The 15,432-nt window shown below is 36.0% G+C and overlaps 1 protein-coding gene across 1 annotated transcript in view; it reads left to right on the top strand.

Moving 5' to 3' along the window:
* The window catches only part of LOC128579468 (ankyrin repeat domain-containing protein 26-like), a 49,146-nt gene extending 41,368 nt beyond the window's left edge, over positions 1-7,778 (top strand). The window contains exons 11-12 of the mRNA XM_053581547.1: positions 427-513; positions 7,237-7,778. Coding sequence (XP_053437522.1) covers positions 427-493 — 67 coding nt within the window. The 3' untranslated portion in view covers positions 494-513; positions 7,237-7,778. The remainder of the gene's footprint in view (positions 1-426; positions 514-7,236) is intronic.
* Positions 7,779-15,432: the final 7,654 nt, after the last annotated feature.

Raw genomic sequence — 15,432 nt, 5'->3', positions numbered from 1 at the left:
TTTTTCTCTAACTTTTTTGTTGTGGAATGTTTAGTATAGTCAAGCAAATTGATATATTCCCTATTGCACATAGTTGCTCTCTAAACATAAGTATTTCTAATGATACCCTCAAGTGTTTATTATAAAGAGAGCCATTACAGAAGGCAGCGAGCGTACCCTGTTGATCTTTACATCATTGACAGCCATACCTCTCCCCTCTGCACTTGAACTATTTTCTTATTAGAAACTATTTTCTTATTTAGAATGCTTTTATAACTAGAGTTGCACAGAGTAGGCCTGCCCTGACACATTTTCAGTTACAAAACACTGTTTAAATGGAAATTTTATTTACACTTGTGCCAACTTCTTAATATTAAATTGCAAGCCACTTAGGAAAGCTTTAGGAAAAATGAAATACTAACCACTCATCTTTTGCAATCTTCATAGAATTCATCAGAATCTAACAGAAGACACTGCTGATTTGCTTGATGAAAAAAAGAGTAACAGATCTTGATGTATCACTCTTGCCATAAGGTCAGTTCTAGATTCACTTGTATTGAAAATATTTAAAAAGTGTAGTTTTCAACAGAAAGTTTATTTGAAGGGAACCTTGGTGATCTTCTGCCTCAAGCCCAGAGATTTCAGATAACAGCCTAGTGAACTACCTAACCAAAGTTAGTTATGTTATCTTTTTTTCTTTTGAGTTTCAAATTTCTGACGTAACTTTTCTTTTTAATTTGTGGAAATGCCGAGTTGTTTAATTAACTTAACATGTTAAGCAAAGATCATAATTATCTACCTTAATTAAGAAAAGAAACAGAAATTTTCTTTTAAGTCCCTGGTGCTCTCATTTTCAAGAGATACCCATTTGTTACCTTGATGGGATAAATATAACTAAACTGATGCATTTTACATTTTTTATTTTTTAATTTTTTTATTAAATCATAAAGAGATAGATCTTAACCTGTATGATGTAAGCATTCCAAATTGTGTATGAAATCAGCACACTGTACCCCATAAATGCATTACTGTATGCATTTTACATTTTCTAAAAAGCTACATTTAAATTACATTTAGGGCATTGAACATTATTGCCTAATAATCGAATGAATACCCATAGGTGCTCTGAGTTACTTTGTAATTGATTTCACTGTGACTGTGTTTCATAACACTTCAAGGTTTCCTGCACCACCTAAAGTGTTCCACCCCTAATCACAAGGGAATGCTTGCCATCCAAAACTTTAACCACATAGGATGTTTACTACCTATAGGAATCCAACATAGACACTTTTTATGAATTCAATAAGCCTGTAATACAAAGAAATATTAATTCTGTTTCTAATTAATTTCTTTTTTTTTTTACTTTATTACATAACCATATGTCCTTAATTACCATTGAACTTATGGCGGTTTTGTATCAAGTTTCATAAAATGTATAGATTTCTGGGCAATTGTATTATACTTTTTAAATAGTGAAATCAAGCAACTAATTGAGCTTTTAAAATGAAGTTTATCCATGCCTCTCTATTTGACCATTGCTTGAATGATCCAAGACCAAGATGGCAAAAGTATCAAAGATGTGTAAATAGCAATGACAACCAAAGAGAATCAATTAATTCCTCCTACTCAGAATTTCTTGTAAAGGAACACATGGTTCCCATTTCTCTTGGAGATGTAACAAGAACCTGGTATTACAGCCATTTTATTTTATTCATAGTAAGAATTCATTTCTGCAAATCTCAAAATGGATCCGATGATGACAAGCTGTGTCAATTGTAGAGGCCATAAAGAAAAAGTTACTTCAACTGTCTTGTCCCAATTTAAATTGCTTATCTAATGTTTGGCCATTTTTACTCTGGGGGACATTACAAAGGCCGTTCACAGGAACACATTCCTGTGGGAGTCTGAGGCAGGATGAGCTCTGGAGCCCAAGCAGTTCAAGCTGTGGCGTGCGGTGATCATCCCTGTGTATAGCCACTGCACTCCAACCTGAGCAATATAGCATGGCCCTGTCTCAAAAAGAATTTACAAAAACCATAAAACATTTGTTTGAACAAAAACAAATAGCAACTAATTTTCATGATGATTTTAATACTTAAATGGCAAAATACTAGCTTACAAATTTTTCTTCATTATTTGGCTTACTTAGTGTTTGTTTTTTTAAAAAACAAAACATGAGATGATCAGGGTCTATGTACTTCCGAGTCATGAAATTGAACTACTGGATATAAAAAGAAAATGAGTGTTAAATACTCTGCAAATATAAAATGTCCTCATTGGCTCTTACCAGGAAAGTCAGATAATGTATCATTTTATAGAATAATGATGAAAGAATGTATAAGTACAGATGCAGTGAAAGGGAAGATTTTGGAGGAAATATTCTCCCATAATTTTTCAGAAGGAAAGGAATGTTTATTTTAAATGTGTATATTCCTTCCATTTTCTCTGAGTTATATTTAAAAATCTGTGTGGTTTTATCAATGTGCAGAAAAGTAGCTGAAAAAGAACTCCACATTCAAGGAGGTGACCTAAAGCCCATTCCCGGGCTGACGCTAATTTCCTTTTTGACTTTAGACAAACTACAATCTCTCTGACCCAGTGTTGCCTCTAATATGAATTGAGGGGGCTGATTACATTAATGTGTTTTATGGGTTTTTGGAATTTTTTACAAATATAAAGTTTCTTTAAAAAAATGCATGAAACCGTATTATACAAAACAGAAACACAGTCGTCTGGCTAAAGGAGGCATGCTGCCTCTCTAGGTGTGACTTCCTTGACTCTTAATCCTACAGTGTTCTCTCTGGACACTTAGATTTCCCTGGGACATAGATTGTAAGTTACCAGTTATGAGAGAATCTTCTTAATTAGCTAAAATTTGCTGATACATTTGTGTTCTGTACATAATATTACAATATTCCTATATTTAAGAATGAAAAATTAGAAACAAAGTTGCAAATGTGCTCCTCATATTAATATTGGACTTCAAGCTACCCCTGCCACCTGAAACCTAATCTCCACCTGCAAATAAACAGAAAGAACATGGAGATAGGGGCAGTGCTTTTCCTACAAATAATTGGTGCATTGTACTCCATAGGGAGCTAAGATAGCTTTTGACTTAGTATTATGTATGAAAATATTAGCAGTTCATTAAGCTTTTTTATTTCCTCTGGCAGTCATCAGTTTTTCCTAAGATATTGCTCCACACACTTCACAAACCATTGGTGGTACCTTGTCAGTGATCAATGTCACCGAGATATTTTTCTCCCCCTTTAGCTTTTGTCATCTGTACCAGGCACTGTATTAAATAATTCACTTGGGAACAATGATTCTGCATTTCTATTAAGAGAAGTATGAGGAAAAATACATGACTTAATAGGAACATAAAAATAAAGTGAGAGAGGGCAGCGCCTGTGGCTCAGTGAGTAAGGCGCCAGCCCCATATACCGAGGGTGGCGGGTTCAAACCCAGCCCCGGCCAAAGTGCAACAAAAAAATAGCCGGGTGTTGTGACGGGCGCCTGTAGTCCCAGCTGCTCGGGAGGCTGAGGCAAGAGAATCGCGTAAGCCCAAGAGCTAGAGGTTGCTGTGAGTCCTTTGACGTCATGGCACTCTACTGAGGGCAGTACAGTGAGACTCTGTCTCTACAAAAAAATAAATAAATAAATAAATAAATAAAGTGAGAGAGACTTTTTAAAAGTCCTTTAATATTTGAAAATTTTCACTTGTGAATACAGACAAAATAACTGCAGCCTCCCATCATCTAGTGCAAGACTGGAGTCATCATAGATCAAGCTCTTATTCCATAACGTACATATACCACAATTTGTTAATCTGTTCCTGGGTTAATGGACATTTGGGTTGCTTCCATGACTTGGCAATTATGAATTGGACTGACAATTTATAATTGAGGTGATGGTTATGTTAATCAGTATGATGTAAGCATTCCATATTTTATATCAAATTAGCACACTGTGCCCCATAAATGTACATAGTTATGATTTAATAAAAAATAAATAAAATATGAAAAAATCAAGATCTTTCTTGAAGCTTTTAGGTGCCCTCCCAGAGATGCTCCTTCCCTTTGGCCTGGGTCTGTCTCTTTCCCTGTGAGCTCTCACATCTGACCTGGTGTCTCTTTCCCAAGGACAGTTGTCCTTGCCATCACTTATGTGGGAAAGTATTCAAAAGCCAATGAGAGGCAGGAAGAGAACTGATTCCAGGGTTGGAATAAGAGCAACTACTTCGACCACGTGCTAAGAGTTAGGAGGAAAGATGACCTCTCCTTAAATATGTTATATAAAAAGTATTCTCCATCTAGAGAAAACACTCCTTTAGCACAGAAGTAAGCAATCTGTTGAGAAGTGTATTTCATTTTTATATGAGTAAAATGTATATAAAACAGTTTGTGAATCAGGCATAAAGGAGTTAAAAAAAATCCACACATAACTAGCGAATATTTAAAAGAAGAGCTCCCTGGGGAAAGCTAATAAGATTACACTAGTAGTTCCTTAATTCAAGTCATGTAAGGATGTACATTTTACATAGTCTTTATTGATGGTAATGTGAGTATTCATTCTGTAAAAGCTTCTCTTTATATTTGGTATTAAAGTTTTACTTTTATAAGACCTAGTTAGTATGGTTTCATTATGTATTTTATAATCCTGTCAATAATATTATCACAGAAATGTTATGGAAAACAATCTATGAAAATATTAGGAAACCATTTTAACTTATGTCGTGTGGGCAAAGTGGCCTGTGATTCCAACACTTTTGGAAGCCAAGGTGGGTTGATCACTTGAGGCCAGGAGTTTGAGTCTAGTTTGTGCAAGATAGTGAGACCCCCAATCTCTACGAAATGTTTTATAACATATCAAAAAAATTGACTTTATATCTATAATTTATAAATCCCTTGGATATTATATTATCAACACAAAACATTAACTATATTCAGTAGAGTATTTGAGATCCTATTTTTGGCACTTAGTAAGAGAACACATTTTATACAAGAGTTAAATAAGAATACTGAAGATGGAGACACTTGCAATATAGTTTGTTTCACACATTTAATAAATTACCTAACAACTGTAATTAATCTAATATTAAAAAAAGGTAGTTATTTCTGATCTGAAAAAAACCAAAGTTATGATTAACAAGTTATTTATACTTTTGCATCTAATCCTGTTACACAAAGTCTTGAATCAAAGAAACTAAGTTTGAAAATGAGCTTTAACCTGTATTTATTCTTTTCTTCAAGCAAATTTTCTGAAGTGTTTGTATCTGTATGAATAAGGAAAGGTTAATAATAGCACAGATGGCATAATATTTACACTTAATCTTTTGTCAGTAGAATTTGGATAGGACATTACGACAATGCCACTTCATGTATATGTTTAAGATTCTGAGATGAAAAGTTATTAGCTTTGAACATACCTAAAAATTCTAATTTTCTAAAACTGGAGAGTGCAAAGATCATTTTTAAGAGAAAATCAACTAAAGTGAAAAAACTGATTCAACTTTTATAAATAACAGAGTTTTGCTCAGAATTAACAAAAAAAAATACATAGATTACAAAGTATGACTTGAGTTGTTTGACCTTTATATTAATAAATAGAAAAATCAGGACTCTGAAATGATGTATATTCAATAGTAAACCTATGGTAACTGTATTTTATCAGATTATTATAAATAGCATTACATTTTGATGTTCTATATTACGTAAAACAGTTTGTAAACTTAAAATAAGCTGCAATTTACTTTCACTCATGTGATTATTCTTTTATTTAAAAATGCTCGTCAGATCTAGTTTCGAAATTTTTTGTTTAAAGGACGCATTTTATAAGAAATATGTCATTCCGTAGCCGGGCATTGTGGCGGGTGCCTGTAGTACCAGCTACTCGGGACGCTGGGGCATGAGAATCGCTTGGGCCCAGGAGTTGGAGGTTGCTGTGAGCTGTGTGAGGCCACGGCACTCTACCGAGGGCCATAAAGTGAGACTTGTCTCTAAAAAAAAAAAAAGAAATGTGTCATTCCCATGATAATATCTCTTGTTTAAATTTAACATTATATATAATATTTGTCTTATTTCAGATCTAGGATTTGTTGCCAAAATTTATGAATTAAGTTAAGATTAATTATTGATTTCTGAAATGAACTTGATAGAGCAAGTGGCACCACTCTTTATTGTGTGGTCAAAGGATACTACATTACATTTTTTTTTTTCTCACACAAATCTACTGAAAACTGTGAACACATAGACACTCATCGTGAAGAGTGTACACATGCTTCGTTTAATTCGTGTTTCACAGCTTTAAACATCTCGGGAGGGAAGGCTATGCATCTTTTTCTCTGGCTCTACACTTCCTTCACTTTTGCCATTTCTGAGGGATTCTCAGCACACTGAAGCTATTCCTGGAAAGCAAAGGACTCACCAACTTCTCAGGTTTACCTAGTGATTTAAGGCCAAAGTCCCCAGACACATGTAGTAACACTTAGTCAAGCCATTATAGCTCATTAGCAGTCACTTGACAGGTGACGTTTTCAATGTCTGGTCATTTACTTGTCATTAGTTTTCTTTTGCCCTTAGGAAAAGTACCAAATTCCTTAGCATGGGAATAAAAATACTTAAATCAATTTGGTTTATGTGAAGTTATTCAGCTTTATCTCTTAGGACTTACTGTGCTCTGCCCCTGTGTTCTAGCAACTGGCTCAACTAAACCACTTAGGATTCCCCATGTTCTTTCCCCACCCCATCAGCTGCGTGCGGTAGCTTCTTCCTCTCCCTCGTTCTTCAGGCAACCTACATATTGTCTCCACCAAAAAGCCTGTGATGCTGACACAGAACTAGGATGGCTTCTGTGTGCATGTTTCAGTACTGTCCTGATTTGTGCCTGTCATGGTGTCTGTGACTCTGGAAATGGCCTAGCTCTTTTTTCAGGTTATTGTAGACATTTGTTGAGGGATGGACTATATTATGTCTTGTAATTTCAATGCTTGCCACAGTACCTTAGCATAGGACTGTAGAATAGATGAATGAAGAATGAGAAAAGGAGAAACTGATAATTTAACCACAGTGATAATCAATTTATAATTAATATGTAGCATTAGGCATATTATTCTTAATAATTTTTCATTACTAACATAACTGTGCAGATATAGTTTTAATCCTCTGTAATATTGGATAACTTCTTAATTCTTCTTTACTGACTTATACTCAGTTAATTATGAAATCTTTTAGTCAAAAATTCTTTTTTATTTCCTAGCTGCTTCTGAATATGCATCTGGATTCGACATATCTTCTCCTTTAATCATATGATGTGTTAAATGTAAACCAAGTTCTAGTTGGAAAAGCACATGAGAATATATACAAATTTTACAGAAAAAAGTTCCATAATCAGAAAGATAATAAAATGTTCTTACTGGGCTGTTTAAATGGTGTACTGTTTTTCATTCAATGTATCACATGGGAGAATCTTTGCGAAAAGAAAATAATTTATACCATATCTTTATAATAAAAATTTATTTATGTTTTAAATAATGTTTCTTGGCCTATTAACTATTCAGTGAATTTTGCAGTTGAAGCCAGTATTGCTGCGTTTCCATATACAAACTGCCCTCATGCCAGCTGCTTAGCAACCAAACCACCAAGTTGTCATTGATATTTCAATGGAGTTGAGAGTTAGGTTATTTGTATTTTATAGCTAGTATAATAATATGTAGTAATAGATTCAAATTTATTTTTTTAATTCTTTATTAAATCATAACTGTCTACATTAATGCATTTACAGGGTACAATGTGCTGATTTGATATACAATTTGGAATGCTTCCATCTAACTGATTAACATAACCGTCTCCTTGCTTACTTATTTGTTGTGGCAAAAACATTCATACCTATTCTTAATAGTATAGAAATGTATCATTGCTTTATGCACATTAGATTGGATCCCCCAAAAACCCTTCTTCCTCCCAGCCTCCTCACCCCTCCCCTCTCTTTCCTCTTCCCTCCTTTTTCGGGACTATAGTTATGTTTTACCAATCCTACATGTTGGAGCCCAAGATGCCGTGTCTTCATCCCAACCTAGGGCCTCATAGGAGCCGGGACCCTAGGTCTCCGGCCAGCCCACTTAAGTGTCTGGATGTGGGTTGCTGTGCCAGTTTACTCAGGGTAGGTCTTGTTCAGGTCTCGAGTGCCAAAGCACTTAGAAGTCACAGTCAATATGAGCAGAAGTGAGCATCTCAGCAGCAGTCTTAGTAGGAGAGCACCGATCAGCCATCCTCTGAGCAAGAATAGGAGCCAAAGGACGAGCCCTTGCTAACTTCTCCTGAAGCTATTTATAGAAGTAATCCTATAGTCACCTATGCACATCTAACCAATGATGAGCATTCTTTCATGCTCTCGTGCATCTCACTAATGAGACCCAATGATGTTAAATCCTTCCCCAATCTCTTATTGCCAAAGTATTTCTCACAGGTGCCTTCTATACCTATGAATGTGTAGGTTATTATATACTGATTTCATAGTAATATTGAATACATTGGATACCTTTTTTCCATTCTTGAGATACTTTACTAAGATGAGTATGTTCCAGCTCCATCAGGAGTCAAGGGAGTAACCAAGTGCCCATGATAGATTCAAATTTAAACAGACATTATTTGGGTTTACCAGTACTGTTGGCCATTGTCTATGTTTTGATTTATTACAATCATTACAGTATCATCAAACAAATATTTTTTTTATTTTATGCACTGACTTATATAGCTCTTCCTACTGGAAGAGCTGGAAAAGAATGTTAGTAGGATTATTACCTCATTTCACAATTTATGTTTATGAATAGATTTTTGATATCTGAAGTCCTTTATGAAACAGTGTTAATTATGAGATATATAGCATGAAGGAAGAAATAATAATGTATCATGAGCAGGGTTTGGATGATAACCCTTTGACGCCGAGGTTCCAAATGGAGAAAATAATTCCAGTGGTATCAGTTGAGAAACTATGACTGGTATGTATGCATTTTCTTATTAATCCTTATAATAACCTGGTCAGTTATGAATTAGATATCCATTTAACATGTTATGTCAATAATATTCAGAAGGTGTATTTAACAAACTTTCATGTTGGACAATAACAGACCTAGAATATAAACTTAGCTCTATCATCCCAAAATTTCAGATCCATACTCACACATCTTAGGGGACAGATACTGAGTAGATGTATGACCTGAATGTGTCCCTTCTGAAATGAACCATCAGAGACCCTGTCTCATCACTACATCCTCACATGGTCACTCCTCATGCCCATGTGCCCCCGCCAGAGTAGTGTCTCCACCACTCTCACATTACCCCCAGCTCTGCTCAGGTTCACATGCATCTGACATACACGTAGAATAACAAAATTATCATGCCTCTCCAATTTTCACCATTTCCAGTGATCAGGATTCCAGTCCCAACTGACTCCAAATGTTACCCTTCCCATGGCTGTGTCACAGGACATCATTAGAATGTCAGCCAGTTTGGGCGGCACATGTGACTCAGTGAGCAGGGCGCCAGCCCCATATGCCGAGGGTGGTGGGTTCAAACCCAGCCCCGGCCGAACTGCAACAAAAAAATAGCCGGGCGTTGTGGAGGGCGCCTGTAGTCCCAGCTGCTCGGGAGGCTGAGGCAAGAGAATCACATAAGCCCAAGAGCTGGAGGTTACTGTGAGCCTTGTGACACCACGGCACTCTACCGAGGGCAGTAAAGTGAGACTTGGTCTCTACAAAAAAAAAAAAAAAAAAAAAAGTCAACCAGTTTTAGTTATAGCATCACAAGTCACCCAATGACCATTAAATTTATTTGGTGTCCTAACATGTCTTGTTATCTTCATAAAAATTTCAGATGTTGCCCCAAGACTTTTGAATCTTGTAAATTCTCACATTCCCCATGAATTTTTTCAAATGGATTCACCTCTTACTACCCTGGTGATTTAAAGAAATGCTTCAAGTTACTGTCACAAAGTCAACAAATATCATTGGAGTAAATCCCACGAGGGACAAATCTGTTTAAGTTGAAAACTTGTCTCCTTGATTTTGTCCAACTATATTCCCCTCTTTCCTGCTCTGTAGGAAAATATTACTGATTGTGTCATCTTTCCTAGCCCCTCACTGCTACTTTCCCATCCAATCCCTTTAACTTGATGTCTTTATTTTTAAAATGAAACCTCCCTGCGGTGCATCTTACAAGGGTATATGTGAAACTTAGTAAATGTGGCATGTAAATGTCTTAGCACAATAACTAAGAAAATGCCAGGAAGGCTATGTTAACCACTGTGATGAAAAAATGTCAAACGGTCTATGAAACAAGTGTATGGTGCCCCATGATCACATTAATGTACACAGCTATGATTTAATAAAAAAATAAAAACAAAAAAATAAAATAAAATGAAACCTCCCCTAAGATGGCTTTCCTGTAGTTCCTGCCCTGTGTCTTTTTTTTTGTTGTTGTTGTTTGTTTCCTTTTCAAAATGAATGCAAATGAACAATACACATTTAGTTACATTCTCCTCACTCCCCCACACCTTGGAGTTACTAAGATCTCCAGGATAGCATCTGGCAGGAGGCTGAGCCAGAGCTGACTCCTGGTGGCTGTGTGGTGTATCTGACTCTCACCCAAGGAGATTCTGTGGGTGATGGTGACCCCCTAGTCAGCTCCTGCACAGTCTCCTGCCTGGAGCTGTGCAAGCACGATGACCTGCAGCTGGTCCAGGAGGCATGACAGTGATGGCTCTGTCTGCCGGTATTTCTCCTTCTACCTTCTTTCTTCTTCTTCTTCCCTTTTTTTTCTTTTTCATTCCTGCTCCTTCTGCACATGTTACCCTTTGCTCTGCAGATCACAGACAGACTTGAGTCTGTACTGATCTCCAACCCAGAATGAAGGAAAATAAGACTTTGAGGGCTCAGGAAGAGCATTAGGGCTGAAGAGCAACACCCAGCACCCCTACCTGCCAGCCATGACTGGGCATGAGCATGATGGGCCACCAGGGCCCTAACCCCAACTGCCCATTCACACCTAGGACCAGCTACCCCTGTGGCCACTTCTTCTCGCAGAAAAATGTGATGGGACTTCCCAGGTGAGATCAGAGAGGTGGTCTCATCTGTCCTGGCCTGCCCTGGGCCATCCTGTGTTATCTTGGGCCCTTCCTGCCAAAATACCTGAGATGTCACTGGTGAGAGCTGAGCCACAACCTTCAGTGTTAGAAAAGACTCCCATCAGGGCTTCCTGAGCCCAGGGCTTTGGGCAGTCAGGAAAGAGCAGTAACATCCCTTGGACAACTCCTGCCAAAGGAGCTGGGAGGGAGCTGTCTCTGGAATGTGAGTTTCTGGTTCCCAGGGTTGCAGGTTCTGCTGGGGTCTATTGCCTAGGAAGTGACGTCACCTCTAGGGGTCCATTTCCTGGGCTTCCTTTTCAGAAAATCCTTCCAAAAGGTTTCTGGGCTGCTGATTGCTCAGCCTCCACCCCTATGATGAGGCATAGCTCCCCCACAGTGCCTGGGACAGGCCTGTGCAAAGCAAGGGTCCAGCTTAAGGAGACAGAGCTTGGTGAGTCAACCCAATTTCTTCTTCTATCCAGTTGTACAGACCTTAGTTGGCCTCTCATGGCCTTCCCAATCTCCCTTTTAGCACAATGGGAATTTTAATTCTAAAATGTGTTATTTCTTTTTTCAGTTTTAAGATAGGATTTATTAGATAGAAAGGAATACAGAGTACATTGGATACCTTTTCTTCCATTCTTGAGATGCTTTACTAAGAAGAATATGTTCCAGCTCCATCCATGTAAACATGAAAGAGGTAAAGTCTCCATCTTTCTTTAAAGCTGCATAATATTCCATGGTGTACATATACCACAATTTATTGATCCATTCGTAGATCGATGTGAACTTGGGCTTTTTCCATGACTTAACAATTGTGAATTGGGCTGCAGTAAACATTCTGGTACAAATATCTTTGTTATGATGTGATTTTTGGTCTTCTGGATATATACCTAGTAGATGAATTATAGGATTGAATGGCAGATCTATTTTTAGATCTCTAAGTGTTCTCCAAACATCTTTCCAAAAGGAATGTATTAATTTGCATTCCTACCAGCAGTGTAGAAGTGTTCCCTTTTCTCCACATCCACACCAACATCTATGTTAACCAGTGTGATGAAAATGAGTCAAACTGTTTATAAAACCAGTGTATGGTGCCCCATGATTGTATTACTGTACACAGCTATGATCTAATACTAATAAAAAAAAATGAAGGAATACAAAGCACTGGAGCTTCCAGCAGAGGGGGAGGAACCAAGTCTGCAATGTGTTATTTTTAAACAAAATAATCTTAAAAACAATACAGATTTGAGATTTATTAGTTAATTTTAAATTAAAGTGTCCAGATCTTGTTGAAAGAACAATTATATCTGAATCAAGGTTCATGTTTTTTTAATAATTGCGTTTTGTATTCTCCCTTTCTATCCTCATTTTAGAATGAAATTTCTCATTTAAATCTGAAAATTATCTTAGTAGTCCTCATGTTATTAGAAGAGTATTACTATAGTACTTATTTACTGTATTTTAGATTTTCTGGTGGTCTTAAAGTTTTCTTTTTGCTTTCGCTGGTTTCAAGGGGCAGTTAAACATGAAAACATTGAGCTTTCTAGATAGGTCTAGAAGAGTAAATAAGTAAAGTGATTATGGAACATGAGACACGAAGACTAACACAATTCTATTTTTGTGTGTTGAATGCCTGGTACATAGTACTAATTTTCTTCCCTTCAAAATATAAATATTACGGTGCTAGAATTTATCTATGTCCACCAATCCTAAATGGGCCTGTTCCATTAATAATTTTAAACCACCTATGAGTGTTTGTAGGGCTCACTCAAATACGTGTTTGTTTATATATACTGTATTCTAGCCAGAATAATTTTAGATCTGATCAGGTAGTAGCTATAATAAGAAAAAAAGGTGCTTAAAGCATTCTCATTCATTTTAAAATCTAAAATTATTAAATTATAATTAGATCCACATGGAGCGAAATATCAAATTATCATTAGATTATAACTAAAATTCAGATTAATACTGAATTAGTAGAATTTTATAGTAATATAAAAAGCAGATTGTCTTGTATCCATTGCTGACAGTAGACGCTTAAATACTTATATCAGTTTTCCCTAGTATGTATGTGCATGTATAAGGAAAAAATATGTAAGTATATATATGTGTGTGTGTGTGTATATATATATATGTGTGTGTATATATATATATATATGTGTGTGTATATATATATATACACACACACATATACACTTTTTTTCTTCACTCAGAGCATTTATTGAACACTCTGGCAAAGACGCTGTGGTAGATAATGGAGTTATAGAGACGAATCAAGCACAGGCCTGGCCTTGTAAGAACTGCAGTCTTTCTCTTCCACCCTGAAATGTTGCCAAGACAAGAGGCAGAATGAAGTGTAGGATAATTCTTCAAATTATCATTTTATATTAAGAGAAAATACTACATTTAGAATTCAACACCTTTGGTTGAGATGTGTTGTCTTTTTTTCTTGTTTTGATAGAGATGGAATTAAGTGAAAGGAGCTTGTTTTTTCTGTTGTGTCTTTAAATTTTATAATGCCTTTTATTTTTAATTTACTTCCATTCAATTATTGTTACATTGACATTCACTTCTGTATTTGATGACTTCACTCAATAATTTTGCTCTTTCAGAACTAGAAATAAACCTTTATTAATGTTTAAAATGTTAGCTATCAAAGTTCTTTATTTAGTCTGTGGATTCCTTTTAATAAAGGCATTGAAAACTGAGATCTGCATAGAAAATTCTTAGTTTTTTCTTTAAAAAGTAAAAGAAATATTATGTATGTGTATATATGTATATTTGAAGCCTTTATTTCTCAGCCTGCTTACTGAGAAAGCCAAAGATAAATGAAATCATGGTATAATCATAGAAACAAATTTTAATACCATTTTACAGTAAAAATATCAATATACTATTTCTACATGTAACATACAAAAAAAAAAACCTCTACAAATGTGAATGTTGATTATAAGTGGCCTTATATAAAAGAGTACTTCCTGTAACTCAACTTATGTAAAGTTTCAAAATAGGCAAAGATAATTTATGGCAATAGAAGTAATGTAAAATGTTTAAAGTTTAGAAAGGGGATAATGACCACATGCAGACATATGAGACAATAGTAAAGGGTTTTCTGAATGTTTTCTTTTAAAAATTCACTGTTTTATATTTATAAATTATGCACATTTGTGTGTGATATACTTAAGTTAAATACATGTTAAATTATCAAGTTACTAGCTCAAAAATCATTTTGAAAGCCATCCATTTTTATTTTTGCCTTGTATCTGGAAACAAAAAAAGAGCTAATGTCCAAATATGTCAACCTCCATCATCTTCTACTCAGAAATTTTGAAAGGCAGATGTGTATGCTGCCATTACTTTGTTTGTAATGTGAAAAGAAATTAAGACCATGTCTATACACATACTCATATGGTCTCGTATGAGAGAGATGAATGTACACAATGACCAGCAAATTGGAATCTGCCACGGACCACCCAGTCGGTGGGCTTCAGTCTGAGGGAGAGCAGGGAGAAGGAGCGAGGAATGTTGAGAGGTCGGCGCAGGAATGACAGTCTGACACACCACGGGTTGGAGTATGCAGCTGTAACTTTACTGTGAAAGTATGTAAGTATTTATACACTTTTTCTTACAGGCAGGGGGCGTTATACACAAGAGTTATTTTGAGTTAGTGGGAGAGTTACAATCATTTACAGATTTTTCCTTTATGTTTGCAGTTTCTCATGCTTAGGTAAGCTCTGATTGTTCGAGACATTTTCAACAACAATTTAATTGCTTTGTCTTTTGTTGATAACAGTTAAAAGCATTTCCAGACTAAACAGTACAAAGTTTAACTCACTATAAAAGAGCTGGTCTCAGCATGGTTGTGAAGTTGTTTGCTTCTTCCTCTTTCCAGAGATAACAAGGTTTACATTTTCTTGCTAACTGCTCAAGACAAAGGGAAGGCTGGCATAATTTCTTACTTTTCTGTTTATCCTGCTTTCCCTGTCTTTGCGTGATTGTACTATTTTGATTTGTATATGATCATTGTCTATTCTAGTTATAAATGATTCTTCTTTTAATAAAACATCTATACATTGTCTGAAATCATTGGTATTTACTGTGAAGGTATTTATTACTTAAACGTCTTAGTGCCTGACTTATAGGCGGCATTGAGTCTAGCAAGCTCGTGCCTTACCTCATCTTGCAGTGCAATAGGGGGTCCAGCCTTGAGAAAGTACATTGTGATTAGTGTCAGAGCACACAGACCTATGCTAAAGAAAAACAAAGTGATAAATTTTAAAGATTGCCACGGTCGTTCAAGCTCCTGCGGGCGACTTGGCACGTAGAGCA

The sequence above is a fragment of the Nycticebus coucang genome, unplaced genomic scaffold (assembly GCF_027406575.1).
Source record: "Nycticebus coucang isolate mNycCou1 unplaced genomic scaffold, mNycCou1.pri scaffold_57, whole genome shotgun sequence".
NCBI lineage: Eukaryota > Metazoa > Chordata > Mammalia > Primates > Lorisidae > Nycticebus > Nycticebus coucang.
This window is presented reverse-complemented; position numbering and strand designations above follow the sequence as displayed.